Source organism: Carcharhinus amblyrhynchos, unplaced genomic scaffold (assembly GCF_965287045.1).
Source record: "Carcharhinus amblyrhynchos unplaced genomic scaffold, sCarAmb.v2.hapA scaffold_43, whole genome shotgun sequence".
NCBI classification, from domain to species: domain Eukaryota; kingdom Metazoa; phylum Chordata; class Chondrichthyes; order Carcharhiniformes; family Carcharhinidae; genus Carcharhinus; species Carcharhinus amblyrhynchos.
The window spans coordinates 3,679,773-3,697,154 of NW_027649784.1; the positions used below are offsets into that span (position 1 = coordinate 3,679,773).

The window sequence follows — 17,382 nt, forward strand, 5'->3', positions numbered from 1 at the left end:
ACCTCACAAGAGGTTATTGCAGAAGGTCAGGGGACATGGAGTTGGGGGTAGGGTGTTAGCGTGGATAGAGGATTGGTTGTCAAATAGGAGGCAGAGAGTGGGGGTCAATGGGTGCTATTCGGATTGGCGGTTGGTGACTAGTGGAGTGCCCCAGGGGTCGGTGCTTGGGCCTCAGCTATTCACCATTTATATAGATGATCTGGAGGAGGGAACCGAGTGTATGGTGTCGAAATTTGCTGATGACACCAAGATTGGTGGAATGGCAAATTGTGCGGAGGGTGTGGAGAGTCTACAGAAGGATCTAGATAGGCTGGGCGAATGGGCCAGGAAATGGCAAATGGAATTTAATGTCGGCAAGTGTGAGGTGGTCCACTTTGGTAGGAATAATGGTAGGAAGGATAATTACTTACATGGCGAAAAACTGCAGCAGGCGACGGTGCAGAGGGACCTCGGGGTCCTTGTGCATGAGTCGCAAAAACCCAGCTTGCAGGTGCAGCAGGTGGTCAGGAAGGCGAATAGGATGCTGGCCTTCATAGCGAGGGGGATTGAATATAAAAGTAGGGAGGTCTTGCTGCGGCTGTATAGGGCATTGGTGAGGCCGCAGCTGGAGTACTGTGTGCAGTTTTGGGCATCGTACTTACGCAAGGATATTTTAGCCTTGGAGGGAGTGCAGAGGAGGTTTACTAGGCTGATTCCGGAGTTGAGGGGATTGAACTATGAGGAGAGGCTGAATAAACTAGGCTTGTACTCGTTAGAGTTTAGAAGAATGAGGGAAGATCTCATTGAGACGTATAAGATGTTGAATGGGATGGATAGGATAGAGGTGGAGAGGCTCTTCCTGCTCAGAAAGGACAGTAGGACTAGAGGGCACAACCTCAGGATAAAGGGGGGACGGTTTAGAACGGAGTTGAGGAGGAACTTCTTCACTCAAAGGGTGGTTAATCTCCAGAATTCTCTGCCCGTTGAAGTGGTGGAGGCTGCCTCGCTCGATATTTTTAAGACGCGGGTTGATAGGTTTTTGATAGGCAAGGGGATTAAGGGTTATGGGGAGAGAGCGGGAATGTGGAACGGAGCCACGTCAGATCAGCCATGATCTTATTGGGGCAGGCTCGAGGGGCTAGATGGCCTACTCCTGCTCCTATTTCTTATGCTCTTGTGTAACAAAGGAACCTTAGTATCTCTGTAACCTCCTCCACCCCTACATCCCCTCCCTATCCCTGTAACATCGTCCAGCCTCTACACCCCTCCCTATCTCTTTATCCTCCTCCAGCCTCTACACCCCCCTCCCTATCTCTGTAACCTCCTCCAGTCTTTACACCCCCTCCCTTCTCTGTAACCTCCTCCAACCCCTACACCCCTCCCCATCTCTGCAACCTCCTCCAGCCCCTACACCCCCTCCCTATCTCTGCATCCTCCTCCAGCCCCTAAACCCTATCCCTATCTCTGTACCCTCCTCCAGGCCCTACACCCCTCCCTATCATTGTAACCTCCTCCAGCCCCTACATCCCCTCCCTATGTCTGTAAATCCTCCAGCCCCTACACACCCCTTCCTATCTCTGTAACTTCCTCCAGTCCTCTACACTCCTCCCTATCTCTGTAACCTCCTCCAGTTCCCTACATCCTTCCCTATCTCTGTAACCTCCTCCAGCCCCTGCAACACTCCACAATCTCTGCGCTCCTCCAATTCTGCCCACTTGGGTGATATCCCCCCGATTCCCATCATTCTATCATTGGTGGCCATGTCTTTGGCTGCTCTGGAGGGCACTGGGGGAGGGGGTTTTCCTAAGCTCTGCAATTCCCTCCCTAATCCTCTCTACCCCTCCCTCTCTCTCTACGCTCCTTTAAACCTTGGGACCTTCTATTGCGTGTCGAGTGTTGTAGAAATGCAAGTTGGCCTAAGGAGCTTGCGAAGAGCTAACTTGGATGGAGCGATGGTACAGACTCTCTGGAACATGGAAGTGAATGAGACAATCTGTCTCCTGTCTAATTAAGGTCAGAGCTGTGTTTGTGGGCACAGAGCTGTGAGAATGGCTCTCGCTCCACTGAGACTCCCTCCCGGGGTGCTGTGATTGGCATTTCCCAGTGGGAAATGTGCAGAAGGTCAAGGCTGTGGGGAATTCTGTCTCTGAGCTAGTTTAAGCTGGCAGTTCAGTGAGGCGGGCAGTCGTTCTGATGGCCTCCTGAGGTGGGGCTATTTTTAAAACAAAAAAAAAACCCCAACCTCTGCTTTTTGCTTTCGCTCCAAGGATACACTCCAGAGTGCCATGGCTGAGCGATGCGGAGGGTTCACACCAGACAGAATTTTGAACCGTGCAAGGGCTCGATCACAATCAACTGAGCCACCCAATGAACTAGCATGGGCTGTTATTACGGGAGATTGACTAGGTTAGGATTGTTTTCGCTGGAGTTCAGACGAATGAGGTGGGGAATCTCATAGAGACTAATAAAATTCTCACAGGACTAGACAGGGTAGATGCAGGGAGGATGTTCCCGATGGTGGGGGGAGTCCAGAACCAGGGGGTCACAGTCTGAGGATTCGGGGTAGACCATTTAGGACGGAGGTGAGGAGACATTTCTTCACCCAGAGAGTGGTGAGCCTGTGGAATTCATTACCACAGGAAGTAATGATGCCAAAACATTGAATGTATTCAAGAGGCAGCTCTTGGGGCGAATGGGATCAAAGGTTATGGAGAGAAAGCAGGATGAGGCTATTGAATTGGACGATCAGCTATGATGGTGATGAATGGTGGAGCACGTTCAAAGGGCCGAATGGCGGCCTCCTGCTCCTCTATGTTTCTAAGTGACTGTCAGTATTAGAACATAGAACACTACAGCACAAACAGGCCCTTCGGCCCACAAGTTGCGCCAATCACATCAGCACCTAACAATCTATAGACCTATCTATAACCCCCAATCCCATTAAACCCCATATACTCATCCAGAAGTCTTTTAAAAGACCCCAGCGAGTTCGCCTCCACCACCACTGACGGCAGCCGATTCCATTCACTCACCACCCTCTGAGTGAAAAGCTTACCCCTAACATCACTTCTGTACTTTCCTCCCCGCACCTTAAATCTGTGTCCTCTCGTAGCGACCATTTCAACCCGGGGAAATAGCCTCTGAGAATCCACCCTATCTATTCCTCTCAACATTTTATAAACTTCTATCAGGTCGCCTCTCAACCTTCGTCTCTCCAGGGAAAAGAGTCCCAGCTCCCTCAACCTAACTTCATAAGGCATGCCTCCCAGTCCAGGCAACATCCTTGTAAATCTCCTCTGTACCCTTTCAATAGCTTCTACGTCTTTCCTATAGTGAGGCGACCAGAACTGCGCACAGTACTCCAAATGAGGCCTGACAAGGGTCTTATAAAGAGTCATTACCTCCCGACTCCTAAACTCAATCCCTCGATTAATGAAGGCCAGTACACCATACGCCTTCTTGACCACCTCCTCCACCTGCGAGGCCGATTTAAGAGTCCTGTGGACCCGGACCCCAAGATCCTTCTGCTCTTCAACACTACTAAGACTCCTGCCCTTGATAGTGTACTCGTTCATCCCGTTGGTTCTGCCAAAATGGACGACTACACATTTATCCGTGTTGAAGTCCATCTGCCACTTCTCCGCCCAGTCCTGCATCCTATTTATGTCCTGCTGCAACTTTTGACATCCTTCCAGACCATCCACAACACCACCGACCTTCGTGTCATCAGCGAACTTACTTACCCATCCCTCCACTTCCTCATCCAGGTCATTTATGAAAATGACAAACAGCAAGGGTCCTAGAACAGATCCCTGGGGCACTCCACTGGTGACTGACCTCCATTCAGAAAAAGACCCATCCACAACTACTCTCTGCCTTCTGCAGGCAAGCCAGTTCTGGATCCACAAGGCCAAAGGCCCTTGGATCCCATGCCCTCTCACCTTCTCAAGAAGTCTTGCATGGGGGACCTTATCGAACGCCTTGCTGAAGTCCATGTACACCACGTCCACGGCACTTCCTTCGTCAATGTGTTCAGTCACATTATCGAAGAACTCAACTAGGCTCGTAAGGCACGACCTGCCCTTGACAAATCCATGCTGACTATTCCTGATCATGTCAAACCTCTCCAAATGCTCGTAAATCTTGTCCCTCAGAAGCCTCTCCATCAGCTTACCAACCACTGAGGTCAGACTCACCGGTCGGTAATTTCCCGGGCCATCCCTGTTCCCTTTCTTGAAAATAGGAACTACATCCGCAATCCTCCAATCTTCCGGAACCTCTCCCGTCTCCATTGACGACGCAAAGATCATCGCCAGGGGCTCTGCAATCACTTCCCTCGCCTCCCACAGTATCCTGGGGTACACCCCATCTAGTCCCGGCAACTTATCTACCTTGATAGAATTCAAAAGTTCTAACACATCTTCCTCCTTAATATCCACATACTCAATCTTTTCCATCTGCTGCAAATCCGTAGCAAAATCTCCCAGATCAGCTTCCACTGTGAATACTGAGGCAAAGTACTCATTAAGCACCTCTGCCATTTCTTCTGGTTCCACACAGACCTTTCCCCCTTCACCTTTTATAGGTCCTATCCCTTCTCTTCTCATCCTTTTACCTTTCACATATTTATAGAAGGCCTTGGGATTCTCCTTAATCTTACCCACCAAGGTCTTCTCATGACCCCTTCTGGCTCTCCTAATTTCCCTTTTAAGCTCCTTTCTACAGTCCTTATACTCCTCAAGATCCTTAACCTCTCCTAGTTCCCTGAACCTTTTGTACACCTTCCTTTTCCTCCTGACTAGGTTCAACACAGCCTTCGCGCACCACGGTTTCCGCGACCTACCAAAACCCCCTTGTCTCATCGGAACGTTGTCATGCAGAGCTCCAGACAAACATTCCTTGAATATCCGCCACCTTCCTTCGGTACTTTTCCCTAAGAATGCCTCCTTCCAGTTTATTTGTCCAAGTAACTTCCTGACTTCTTCGTATCTCCCCTTACTCCAGACAAACACCTTCCTAGCCTGCCTGATCCTATCTCGTTCCAATGCAGTTGTAAAGGAGATAGAATTATGGTCACCATTCCCAAGATGCTCTCCTACCGAGAGATCCATCACGTGCCCTGGTTCATTCGCCAGTACCAGGTCAAGTACAGCCTCTCCCCTCGTAGGCTTATCCACATACTGTGTCAGGAAACCTTCCTGAACACACCTAACAAACTCCTCCCCATCCAAACCCCTTACCCTAGGGATATTCCAGTTGATGTTTGGGAAATTGAAGTCTCCCATCACGACAACTCTGTTATTAATACATCTCTCCAGAATCTGTTTCCCTATCTTCACTTCAACTTCCCTGTCACTATTGGGCGGCCTATAGAATACACCCAGCAAAGTTTTCGACCCTTTGCTGTTCGTAACTTCCACCCACAGAGACTCTGTAGATAGTCCCTCCATGGCATCCTCTTTCTCTGCAGCCATGACACTGTCCCTGATCAACAGTGCCACTCCACCACCTCTTCTGCCACCCTCCCTGTCCTTACTGAAGCATCTGAAACCTGGCACCTGAAGTACCCAGTCCTGTCCCTGAGACATCCAAGTCTCCGTAATGGCAACCACATCACATTCCCAAGCAGCAATCCACGCCCTAAGCTCATCTACCTTATTCACTACACTCCTTGCATTAAAATATATACACTTCAGCCCCTCAGTCTGGGCATTTCCCTTCTCCACCCCCTGTCTAACCTCCCTCTCATACTGCCTGCAGTCCTCCCCTACCTGGGAGCTAACCTCCTCCGTCCCAGTCTCCCCATCACAATTCCCTCCCCCCATCCTTTCTAGTTTAAAGTCCCCCTGGCAGCCTTAGCCAGTCTTCCCGCCAAGATATTAGTCCCCCTGGGATTTAAGTGCCACCCATCCTTACTGTACAGGTCCCACCTACCCCTAAAGAGGTCCCAGTGATCTAGGAACCGAAATCCCTGCCCTCTGCACCAGTCCCTCAGCCACGCATTCAGCCTCCACCTCATTCCATTTCTTCCCTCATTCTCCCGTGGCACAGGCAGCAATCCTGAGATTACTACCTTCGCTTTTCTCTTCCTCAGCTGCCTACCCAGTTCCCTATAGTCCCTTTTCACGAGTGCCTTAGCGACGTGCCTCACGAATGTCTGAGCGACATTCCCTGCCAGGATTTACTGAGACCCGTTTATTAACTCCGCAGACCCCTGGCTGTCCAAACCGGCAAACTGTCATCTGATTTTATTTGGCTGTGTGTGAGTCTGTATCTGACTGCGTTTGTCTCATTGTGTGTGCCTGTTTCTGAGCGTATCTCTGTCTGATTGTATCTGTCTGTCTGACTGTGCCTGTGTATGTGTCTGTACCTGATTGTATATGTCTGGTGTTTGTATCTGAGTGTGTCTGTCTGACTGTGTCTGATTGTATCTGTTTGTGTGTGTGTCTGTGAATTGTGTGTTTTGCATGTGTTTGTGTGGGGGTGTGTGTACCCACATCTAATTGTGCCTGTATGTGTGTCAGTGTCTGATCGATTGTGTGTTTGTATATGTGACTAAGGTGGGTATAGAAGGATATGGGCCAAATGTGGGCAATTGGGACGTGCTTAATGGTAAAAACTGGGCGGCATGGACAGGTTGGGCCGAAGGGCCAGTTTCCATGTTGTAAACCTCAATGTTTCGACCTGTTTGTCTGTGTGTGAATGATTGTGTTTGTTTGTGTATGAGTGTGTGTGTGGGCACGAGCGTGTACGTGCAAGTGTGTGTGCACACGTGTATGTGTATGAGTGAGTGTGTGTGTCTCTGTCTCTGAGTGTGTGAGTGAGGGTGTGTGTGTGTTTTGCTCTTTCTTTCTGTGTGTGTGTGTGCGCGCGCGAGTGAGGGTGTGTGTGTGTGTGTCTCTCTCTGTATGTGTGTGTGTGAGTGTGTATGTGAGTGAGGGTGTGTGTGTGTGTCTCTCTCTCACTCTCTCTTTCTCTCTGTGTGCATATGTGTATTTGTGCTTCTGCCAAATATTATTAGTCACACTGCAGGAACGCTGATCTCACCATCAGTCAGTCGGTTTAACAATGAAACGGTGACATATCCGTTGGAATACTGTGTGCTGAGGACATTGTGTGTCTCTGAGAATCTCTGTGTATGGATTAAGTTTCTCTAATTTCTGTAGTTTGGGCTCTAGAACCTGCCTCCTCATCACACAGCGCCGAGACTTTGATTTGATTTGATTTATTATTGTCACGTGTACTGGGATACAGTGAAAAGTGTTGTTCCTTGCGCACTTTACAGACAAACCATACTGTTCATAGAGTACATAGATTTGATTTATTATTGTCACATGTATTGGGATAGAAGTGAAAAGTCTTGTTTCTTGTGTCTTATACAGACAAAGCATACCATTCATAGACTACATATTGAGAAGGAAAGGAGAGAGTGCAGAATGTCATGTTACAGTCACAGCTAGGGTGTAGAGAAAGGTCAGCTTAATATATGGTACGATATATCAAAAGTCTGACAGCAGCAGGGAAGAAGCTGTTCTTGAGTCAGTTGGTACGTGACCCCAGACTTTTGTATCTTTTTCCCGACAGAAGAAAGTGGAAGAGAGAATGTCTGGGGTGTGTGGGGTCCTTAATTATGCCGGCTGCTTTTCCCGAGGCAGCAGGAAGTGTAGACAGAGTCAATGGATGGGAGGCTGGTTTGCGTGATGGGATTGGGCTACATTCGCAACCTTTTGTTGTTCCTTGCGGTCTTGGGCAGAGCAGGAGCCCATACCAAGCTGTGATACAACCAGAAAGAATGCTTTCTATGGGGCATCTGTAAAAGTTGGTGAGAGTCGTAGCTGACATGCCAAATTTCCTTAGTCTTCTGAGAAAGTAGAGGCGTTGGTGGGGCTTTCTTAACTATAGTGTCAGCATGAGGGGGACCAGGAAGAGGTTGTTTGAGATCTGGACACCTAAAAACTTGAAACTCTCGACCCTTTCTACTTTGTCCCCATTGATGTAGACAGGGGCATGTTCTCCAATGTATCAAGAATGACTTTTACACAAGAATTTGCTGTCCTGAAGCACTTGTAATGAATATTCCATGACTGTTACATCAGCAAGACCCCAGAAAAAGTAACTTTCCTTCCTCAGCACTGACCCTCTGACAGTGCGGCACTCCCTCGGCACTGTCCCAGGACCGGATGGAATGCATCCGAGGGTTCTGAAAGAAATGGCGGAGGTGATAGTGGATGCCTTGGTGATTATTTTCCAGACGTCGCTGCATTCCGGGGAAGTGCTGGAAGATTGGAAAACGGCTAATGTTACGCCGTTGTTTAAGAAGAGTGCCAGGCAAAAGGCGGGGAATTATAGGCCAGTTAGTTTAACGTCTGTTGTAGGTAAAATGTTAGAATCCATCATCAAGGAGGAAATAGCGAGGCATCTTGAGGGGAATTGCTTGATAGAGCAGACGCAGCACGGTTTCATTAAAGGGAAGTCGTGTCTGACAAATTTACTGGAGTTTTATGAGGATGTGTCTAGGGCGGTGGATAGAGGAGAGCCGGTGGATGTGGACTTTCTTGATTTTCAGAAGGCGTTTGACAAGGTACCTCACAAGAGGTTATTGCAGAAGGTCAGGGGACGTGGAGTTGGGGGTAGGGTGTTAGCGTGGATAGAGGATTGGTTGTCAAATAGGAGGCAGAGAGTGGGGGTCAATGGGTGCTATTCGGATTGGCGGTTGGTGACTAGTGGAGTGCCCCAGGGGTCGGTGCTGGGGCCTCAGCTATTCACCATTTATATAGATGATCTGGAGGAGGGAACCGAGTGACTGGTGTCGAAATTTGCTGATGACACCAAGATTGGTGGAACGGCAAATTGTGCGGAGGGTGTGGAGAGTCTACAGAAGGATCTAGATAGGCTGGGCGAATGGGCCGGGAAATGGCAAATGGAATTTAATGTCGGCAAGTGCGAGGTGGTCCACTTTGGTAGGAATAATGGTAGGAAGGATAATTACTTACGTGGCGAAAAACTGCAGCAGGCGACGGTGCAGAGGGACCTCGGGGTCCTTGTGCATGAGTCGCAAAAACCCAGCTTGCAGGTGCAGCAGGTGGTCAGGAGGGCGAATGGGATGCTGGCCTTCATAGCGAGGGGGATTGAATATAAAAGTAGGGAGGTCTTGCTGCGGCTGTATAGGGCATTGGTGAGGCCGCAGCTGGAGTACTGTGTGCAGTTTTGGGTGCCGTACTTACGCAAGGATATTTTAGCCTTGGAGGGAGTGCAGAGGAGGTTTACTAGGCTGATGCCGGAGTTGAGGGGGTTGAGCTATGAGGAGAGGCTGAATAAACTAGGCTTGTACTCGTTAGAGTTTAGAAGAATGAGGGGAGATCTCATTGAGACGTATAAGATGATGAATGGGATGGATAGGATAGAGGTGGAGAGACTCTTCCCGCTCAGAAAGGACAGTAGGACTAGGGGTCACAGCCTCAAGATGAAGGGGGGGCGGTTTAGAACGGAGTTGAGGAAGAATTTCTTCACTCAAAGGGTGGTGAATCTCTGGAATTCTCTGCCCGTTGAAGTGGTGGAGGCTACCTCGCTAAATATTTTTAAGAAGCGGATTGATGGGTTTTTGATAAGAGAGGGGATTAAGGGTTATGGGGAGAGGGCGGGAATGTGGAACTGAGCCACGACAGATCAGCCATGATCTTATTGAATGGCGGGGCAGGCTCGAAGGGCTAGATGGCCTACTCCTGCTCCTATTTCTTATGTTCTTATGTTCTTATGACCCTCTGACAGTGCGGTGCTCCCTCGGCACTGACCCTCTGACAGTGCGGCGCTCCCTCGGCACTGACCCTCTGACAGTGCGGCGCTCCCTCGGCACTGACCCTCTGACAGTGCGGCGCTCCCTCGGCACTGACCCTCTGACAGTGAGGCGCTCCCTCGGCACTGACCCTCTGACAGTGCGGTGCTCCCTCGGCACTGACCCTCTGACAGTGCGGTGCTCCCTCGGCACTGACCCTCTGACAGTGCGGTGCTCCCTCGGCACTGACCCTCTGACAGTGCGGCGCTCCCTCGGCACTGACCCTCTGACAGTGCGGCGCTCCCTCGGCACTGACCCTCTGACAGTGCGGCGCTCCCTCGGCACTGACCCTCTGACAGTGCGGCGCTCCCTCGGCACTGACCCTCTGACAGTGCGGCGCTCCCTCGGCACTGACCCTCTGACAGTGCGGCGCTCCCTCGGCACCGCACTGTCAGCCTCACTTGGTGTGCGACTCAGGCACGACCTTCTGACTCAGAGATGTGTGTGTTACATCCAGGCCACATTCAGGCGGGGGGGAGGGTTGGGGGAGCAGTTTATCACAGCAGTAGACTAACTGTTTGTCCAATTAACACATCATCCACTTACTGCCAGTTACTGTTTATAACAAGATGCACCGTTAACCAGGGAGCGAGTTAACTATTCTGTCCTTGAATTACTTTAACAGAGAAACTCGAAGCAGGAGAGGCCATTCGGCCCTTCGAGCCTGCTCTGCCATTCATTTTGATCATGGCTGATCATCAAATTTAATATCTTGATCCCCCTTCACCCATATCCCTCGATTCCTTTACCCGCCAAGAGTGAAATCTAATTTCTTCCTGAAATTACACAATGTTTTGGATCAACTGCTTTCTGTGGGAGTGAATCCCACACATTCACCACCCTCTGGGGAAAGAATTTTCTCCTCACCTCAGTTCTAAAAGGTTTACCCCTTATCCTCAAACTCTGACCCCGAGTTCTGGACTCCTCCCACCATCAGGAACATTCTTTCTGGATTTACCCTTTCTAACCCTGTTAGAATTTTATAAGTCTCTGTGAGATTCCCCCCTCATTCGTCTGAACTCCAGTGAAAACAATCCTAACCTGGTCAATCTCTCCTCGTACATCAGCCCCGCCATCCCTGGAATCAGCCTGGTAAACCTTCACTGCACTTCCTTCAGTGCAAGAACATCCTTCCTCAGAAAACGAGACCAAAACTGCACACAATACTTCTGCACCGTAGGGAGTCTATGGTTCTCTGATTATAATTGGTGCAGAGCCTGAATCTTGCCATTTAGAAGTGGGTCTTTAAAGCACTTTCTTTGTGCATGTTTCTGAGATTGGTCATAAGATCACTGGCAGCACGGTGACACAGTGGGTTAGCATTGCTGCCTCACAGCGCCAGCGACCCGGGTTCAATCCCAGCGGCACGGTGACACAGTGGGTTAGCGCTGCTGCCTCACAGCGCCAGGGACCCAGGTTCAATCCCAGCGGCACGGTGACACAGTGGGTTAGCGCTGCTGCCTCACAGCATCAGGGACGTGGGTTCAATCCCAGTGGCACAGTGGGTTAGCACTGCTGCCTCTCAGCGCCAGGGACCCGTGTTCAATTCCAGCGGCATGGTGGCACAGTGGGTTACACCCCTCCCTATCTCTGTAACCTCCTCCAGCCCCTACACCCCCTCCATATCTCTATAACCCCCTCCAGCCCTTACAATCCTCCCTGTCTCCCCCCTATCAGCAGCTGTAACCCTCCCTTTCTGTCTAACCCTCTGAGATCTCTTATGCTCCTCCAATTCAGGCCTCTTGAGCACTCCCCACCTCCCCCGCCGATTTCCATTGCTCCACCATTGGCAGCAGTGCCTTCAGCTACCTGGGAAGGGACCCGAAGATCTGGAGTTCTCTCCCTAAACCTGTCTGTCTCTTTTTCTCTCTCTCCCTCTCTCATCCTACTGTCTCTCTCGAGCTCTCTAATCTTTCTCTGTCTCTCTCTTTCTTCCCTACTCCCCCTCGGTTTTTCTCTCTCTCTCTTTCTTTTCCTTTCGGACGCTCTTTAAAACTGACCTCATTGTCTGAACTTTTGGATAAAATCTATCCTGAATATCTCCTCATTCTTAAAACTCTGTCACTAGGTGTGTGTGTCGCTGACTAGTACAGCATTTATTCCCCACCCTTGAGAATGTAGTGGTGAGCTGCCTTCTTGAACCCACTGCAATCCCGTGGAGTGTAGGTACACCCATAGCGCTATTAGGGAGGGAGTTCCAGGATTTTGACCCAGCGACGGTGAAGGAACAGCCGATATATTTCCCAGTCAGGATGGTGAGTGACTGGAGGGGAACCTCCAAGTGGGGGAGTGTTCCCAGGTATCTGCTGCCCTTGTCCCTCTGGATGGTAGAGATGGTGGGTTTGGAAGATGCTGTCTAAGGAGCCTTGATGAGTACCTGCAGTGCATCTTGTGGATGGTACACACAGCTGCTACTGAGCGTCGGTGGCAGAGGAAATGAGTGTGGATGTGGTGCCAATCAAGTGGGGCTGCTTTGTCCTGGATGGTATTGAGCTTCTCGAGTGTTATTGGAGCTGCATGGTGGGACAGTGGGAGAGCAGCATGGTGACACAGTGGGTTAGCGCTGCTGCCTCACAGTGCCAGAGACTCAGGTTTGATTCCCGCTTGGGTCACTGTTTGTGTGGACTTTGCACATTCTCACTGTGTCTGCGTGGGTTTCCTCTGTGTGCTCTGATTTCCTCCCACAGTCCGAAAGACGTACTGGTTAGGGTGCATTGGCCGTGCTAAGTTGCCCCCGAGTGTCATGGGGCTAACAGAGTAACGGATTATGGGAACAGGACCTGGGTGAGATTGTTGTCAGTGCAGACTTGATGGGCCGAGTGGCCTCCTTCTGCACTGTAGGGGTTCAATGATTCATCCTGGCTCTGATTAAAGTTTAAAGTTTATTTATTTGTGTCACAATTAAGGGTTACATTAACAGTGCAATGAAGTTACTGTGAAAACCCCTAGTTGCCACACTCCGGTGCCTGTTTGGGTTACACTGAGGGAAAATTTAGCACGGCCAATGAACCCTAACCAGCACGTCTTTCAGACTGTGGGAGAAAACTGGAGAACCTGGAGGAAACCCACACTGACACGGGATGAACATGCAGCCTCCACACAGACAGTGACCTGAGCCGGGAATTGAACCTGTGTCTCTACTGCTATGAGGCAGCAGCGCTAACTCACTGTGCTACCATAGCAAGTTAGCAGCTGTTTCTCTTGATATTCAATCAGTTAAACCCTCCCTGTCACTTTGAGCAGACTATCCAGAGCAGTGACGCAGACAAGCTTTCTCTGCAGGCAATCAGTCATCTCCAGATCCCTCCAAGGGACCTTGCCCCTTGGAGGGATCAGATTGGCTTTCGACAGTCCAATCCCGTCTCTCATGATGTCTCGACATGCTTTCCAACCAATGGAATACTTTTGAAAGCCTGTATGCTTGTGTGACAAGCAGCAGCCAATATGCGCACAGTAAGATCCCACACGTGAGAATGTCCCCCAGATCATCTGGTTTTGGTGCTTTTGGTTGAGGGTAAATTTTGCCTTCAGGACATTGCAGAGTAGGCACCCACCCCCAAATCTTCTTCGACCCGCTGACCTTGGTATTAGTCCAGTGGACAGATTTGTTCTAATCTGACCACCTCTGACTGCTCGACACTTCCTCAGAGACCACCACACCACCCTCCCCACCCCCCCCCCACCCCCACCAGATACAGGAGTCTATGAGACGATTGAGGGGGGTGCGGTTAGAGAGACCCCTCCAGATACAGGAGTGTAAGAGACAGAGATTGTGGGGGGCGGGGATGCATCAGAGAGAACTCCCTGGATGCTGAAGTGTGTGAGAGAGAAAGGAGGTTAGAGAGATCTCCCCAGATACTGCAGTGAGTGAGAGAGAGAGAGAGAGTGAGGGTTAGTGAGAACTACCCAGTCACAGGAATGTGTGAGAGAGAGGGGCTTAGAGAATCCTTCCCAGATACAGGAGTGTGTGGTGTGTAAAAGAGAGAGGGGGCTAGACAGAGGGGTTAGAGAGACCTTTCCAGATACAGGAGTGTGTGAGAGAGAGGGGTTAGAGAGACCTTTCCAGACACAGGAGTGTGTGAGACAGAGGGGTTATAGAGATCTTTCCAGACTCAGGAGTACGTGTGAGACAGAGGGGTTAGAAAGACCTCCCCAGATACAGGAGTGTGTGAGAGAGAAGGGTTGGAGAGACCTCCCCGGACACAGAAGTGTGTGAGAGAGAGGGGTTAGAGACATCTTTCCAGACACAGCAGTAAGAGAAGGCACAGAGGACCCTTCTGGCTTCCAGGAATGTGCTTCCAAGGGGTTTCAGAAAGCCTCCTCCCCCCTCCCGATCTGGGAGAGTGAGACACGGATGGAGAGACCCTCTGAGACCCTGGGAATGGTTCAATGCTCCCACATGGCTCGAGTCTTTGTGGGGAGTTGGGTAGGGGAGGGGGTGGGTGGGTGGGATTTCTTATCCGAGTGCAGTGAAGAACAATGATTTTTTGCAGTATCTGCACTGAATGTTGGCAGGTAATAATTTCACTCGCAGCTGAAATTGTGTTTGATTAAAAAGTGGGAACGGAATAATAACAGTGTAAAGAATATTACAGGGCTGAATCTCCCAGTCACAGTCATCTTGCCACAGCTGGAGTAATGAGAACACTTTTGTTTCCCCTGGCTTTCTTAAATAATTGAAGGAGAGAGACTTGAAAAAGATGATGTAAAAATACACAAGGGTGCGCAGGCAATTTCTCTCCATCTTAAAGGAGCCAGTCCCTCTGTGCAAGGCACTTGTTAGAAAATTGGATTTCTGGTCCATGCAAGAAACCAGTTTCGGGAAAATTGCCAAGTGTTGATGAATAGCAAGAAAGGAAAGTCATCTCGTTTTAATTAAATTATTTATTGAGAGCTGTGCCGGTGCGTCAGGCTGTCAGCGAGTCCCTGCCATGAGTTCAGTCCTCATCCCCACATCACACTCTTGTGAAAGGTTCAAATCGAGAAGGGTGCAAATGAGTTCAGGAATTTCAATTTGATTTATCATTGTCACGTGTACTGGGATACAGTGAAAAGTATTATTTCTTGCGCACTATACAGACAAAGCATACCATTCATAGAGTACATAGATTTGATTTATTATTGTCACATGTACTGGGATACAGTGAAAAGTATTGTTTCTTGTGTGCCATACAAAGCATACCAGAACTGCACACTATACTCCAGCTGTGGCCTCACCAAAGTTCTGGACAACTTCAGCCTGACCCATAAGACATAGGAGCAGAACTAGGCCATTTGGCCCATCGAGTCTGCTCCACCATTCAACCGTGGCTGATATTTTTCTCATCCCCATTCTCCTGCCTTTTGTCCATAACCCTTGATCCACTTATTAATCAAGAACCTCTGTATCTCTGTCTTAAAGACACTCAATGACTTGGTCTGCATAGCCTTCTGCGGCAAAGAGTTCCACAGATTCCCCACTCTCTGACTGAAGAAATTCCTTCTCAATCCCTCAGACAAAGGCCCTGGTCGAGAGCTTCAAGTTTTTAGGTATCCAGATCACCAACAACCTGTCTTGGTCCCCCCATACTGACACTATAGCTAAGAAAGCCCACCTCGCCTCTACTTTCTTAGGATGTTAAGGAAATTTGGCATGTCAGCTATGACTCTCACTGACTTTTACAGATTGAAGCTCTCGACCAGGGTCCCGGGTAAGTGGAGTTGTGACCATGAAAAGATCAGCCGTGATTTTATTGAATGGCGGGGCAGGCTCGAGGGGCTGAATGGCCCAGTCCTGCTCCTAGTTCTTATGTTCTGCAGCACAGAGACTCTATGATGAGTTGAGTCAATCCCTTACTGGCCAGACCCAATATTTAATGTGCGGATTGTAAGAGGAAGAATGCCAATAAAACTCTCTCCTCTGACAAACATCCCTGGATTTTTGGAGACTCGCTGAGTAGGGTTGTGTGGACTCTGCTTTCACCATGAGTGGTGTTCCTGACTGGCTGGTTTGCAGCCGTACCGTGCTGTTAAGACCCCTGTATCTTCAATGCTGCAAGACTCAGCAAGACAACAGATGTCAAGTTGCTGTTTTTTCCTCAATCCTCTCCCACTCCTGTGCCATACTTTGCCAGGGCAATGCTATCCCTTCAGGAGCGATTGCTGAGGTGTCAGGTACCGTCCATAAGACCCAGATACAGACCTATCGAGTCTACTCCGCCATTCAATCTTGGCTGATATGTCTCTCATCCCCCATTCTGTGTTAAAGTTTATTTATTAGTGTCACAAGTAAGGCTTACATTAACACTGCAAAGAAGTTACTGTGAAAATCCTCTAGTTGCCACACTCCGGTGCCTGTTTGGGTTATACTGAGGGAGAATTTAGCATAGGCAATGCACCCTAACCAGCACATCTTTCAGACTGTGGGAGGAAACCGGAGCACCTGGAGGAAACCCACACAGACATGGGGAGAATGTGCAGACTCCGCACAGACAGTGAGCCAAGCCGGGAATCAAACCTGGGTCCCTGGCGCTGTGAGGTAGCAGTGCTAACCCACTGTGTCACCATGCCGCTGGGATTGAACCCAGGTCTCTGGCGCTGTGAGGCAGCAGTGCTAACCCACTGTGCCACTGTGCCGCTGGGATTGAACCCGGATCCCTGGCTCTGTGAGGCAGCAGTGCTAACCCACTGTGCCAGCCTTTTATCCCCTTACCAATCAAGAACCTGTCTATATCTTAAAGACACTCAATGACCTGGCCTTACAGCCTTCTGCGGCAAAGACTTCCACAGATTCACCACTCTCTGGCTGAAGAAATTCCTCCTCATCTCATGTTCCAAAGGATCACCCCTTCACTCTGAGGCTATGTCCTCCGATCCTGGTCTCTCCAATGGAGGGCATTAGCTATGAGGAGAGGTTGGAGAAACTTGGTTTGTTCTCACTGGGGTGACGGAGGTTGAGGGGCGACCTGATAGAAATCTACAAGATTATGAGAGGCATGGACAGAGTGGATAGTCAGAAGCTTTTCCCCAGGGTGGAAGAGTCAATTACTGAGGGGGCACAGGTTAAAGGTGTGAGGGGCAAGGTTTAAAGGAGATGTACAAGGCAGATTTTTCACACAGAGGGTGGTGGGTGCCTGGACAAATACATGGATAGGATGGGAATAGAGGGATATGGTTTCCTGAAGGGTTTTAGTTCAGTCAGGCAGCGTGGTCGGTGCAGGCTTGGAGGGGCCGAAGGGCCTGTTCCTATGCTGTAATTTTCTTGTTAGTGGAAACATTTTCTCCACGTCCACTCGATCCAGGCCTTACACTATTCTGTAAGTTTGAATAAGATCCCCCCTCTTCATTCTTCTAAACTCCATCGAGTACAAACCCAGAATGTGATGTGTGACCAGCACAGATCCGATCCTCATGGTTTGGCCCAGTGATTGTGTGGTTAATATCTGATGTGACCTCCTCTTTCTGCTCCGCAGGCAAACTCACCCCCAGTGATCGTGAACACAGACACTCTCGATGCTCCACCTTACGTAAGTGTCTCTCTCTTTCTCTTCTGCCAATAGCTACATGTTTTGCGTCAGCTTTCCTGAACGTTC

The 17,382-nt window shown here is 49.7% G+C and overlaps 1 protein-coding gene across 8 annotated transcripts in view; it reads left to right on the top strand.

The window, feature by feature from the left end:
• Positions 1-17,382, top strand: part of LOC145337139 (disks large homolog 4) — a 263,027-nt gene that overhangs the window by 209,190 nt on the left and 36,455 nt on the right. For all 8 annotated transcript variants that reach the window (XM_080181918.1, XM_080181917.1, XM_080181919.1 and 5 more), the window contains one exon: positions 17,263-17,316. In XM_080181918.1, coding sequence (XP_080038044.1) covers positions 17,263-17,316 — 54 coding nt within the window. The remainder of the gene's footprint in view (positions 1-17,262; positions 17,317-17,382) is intronic.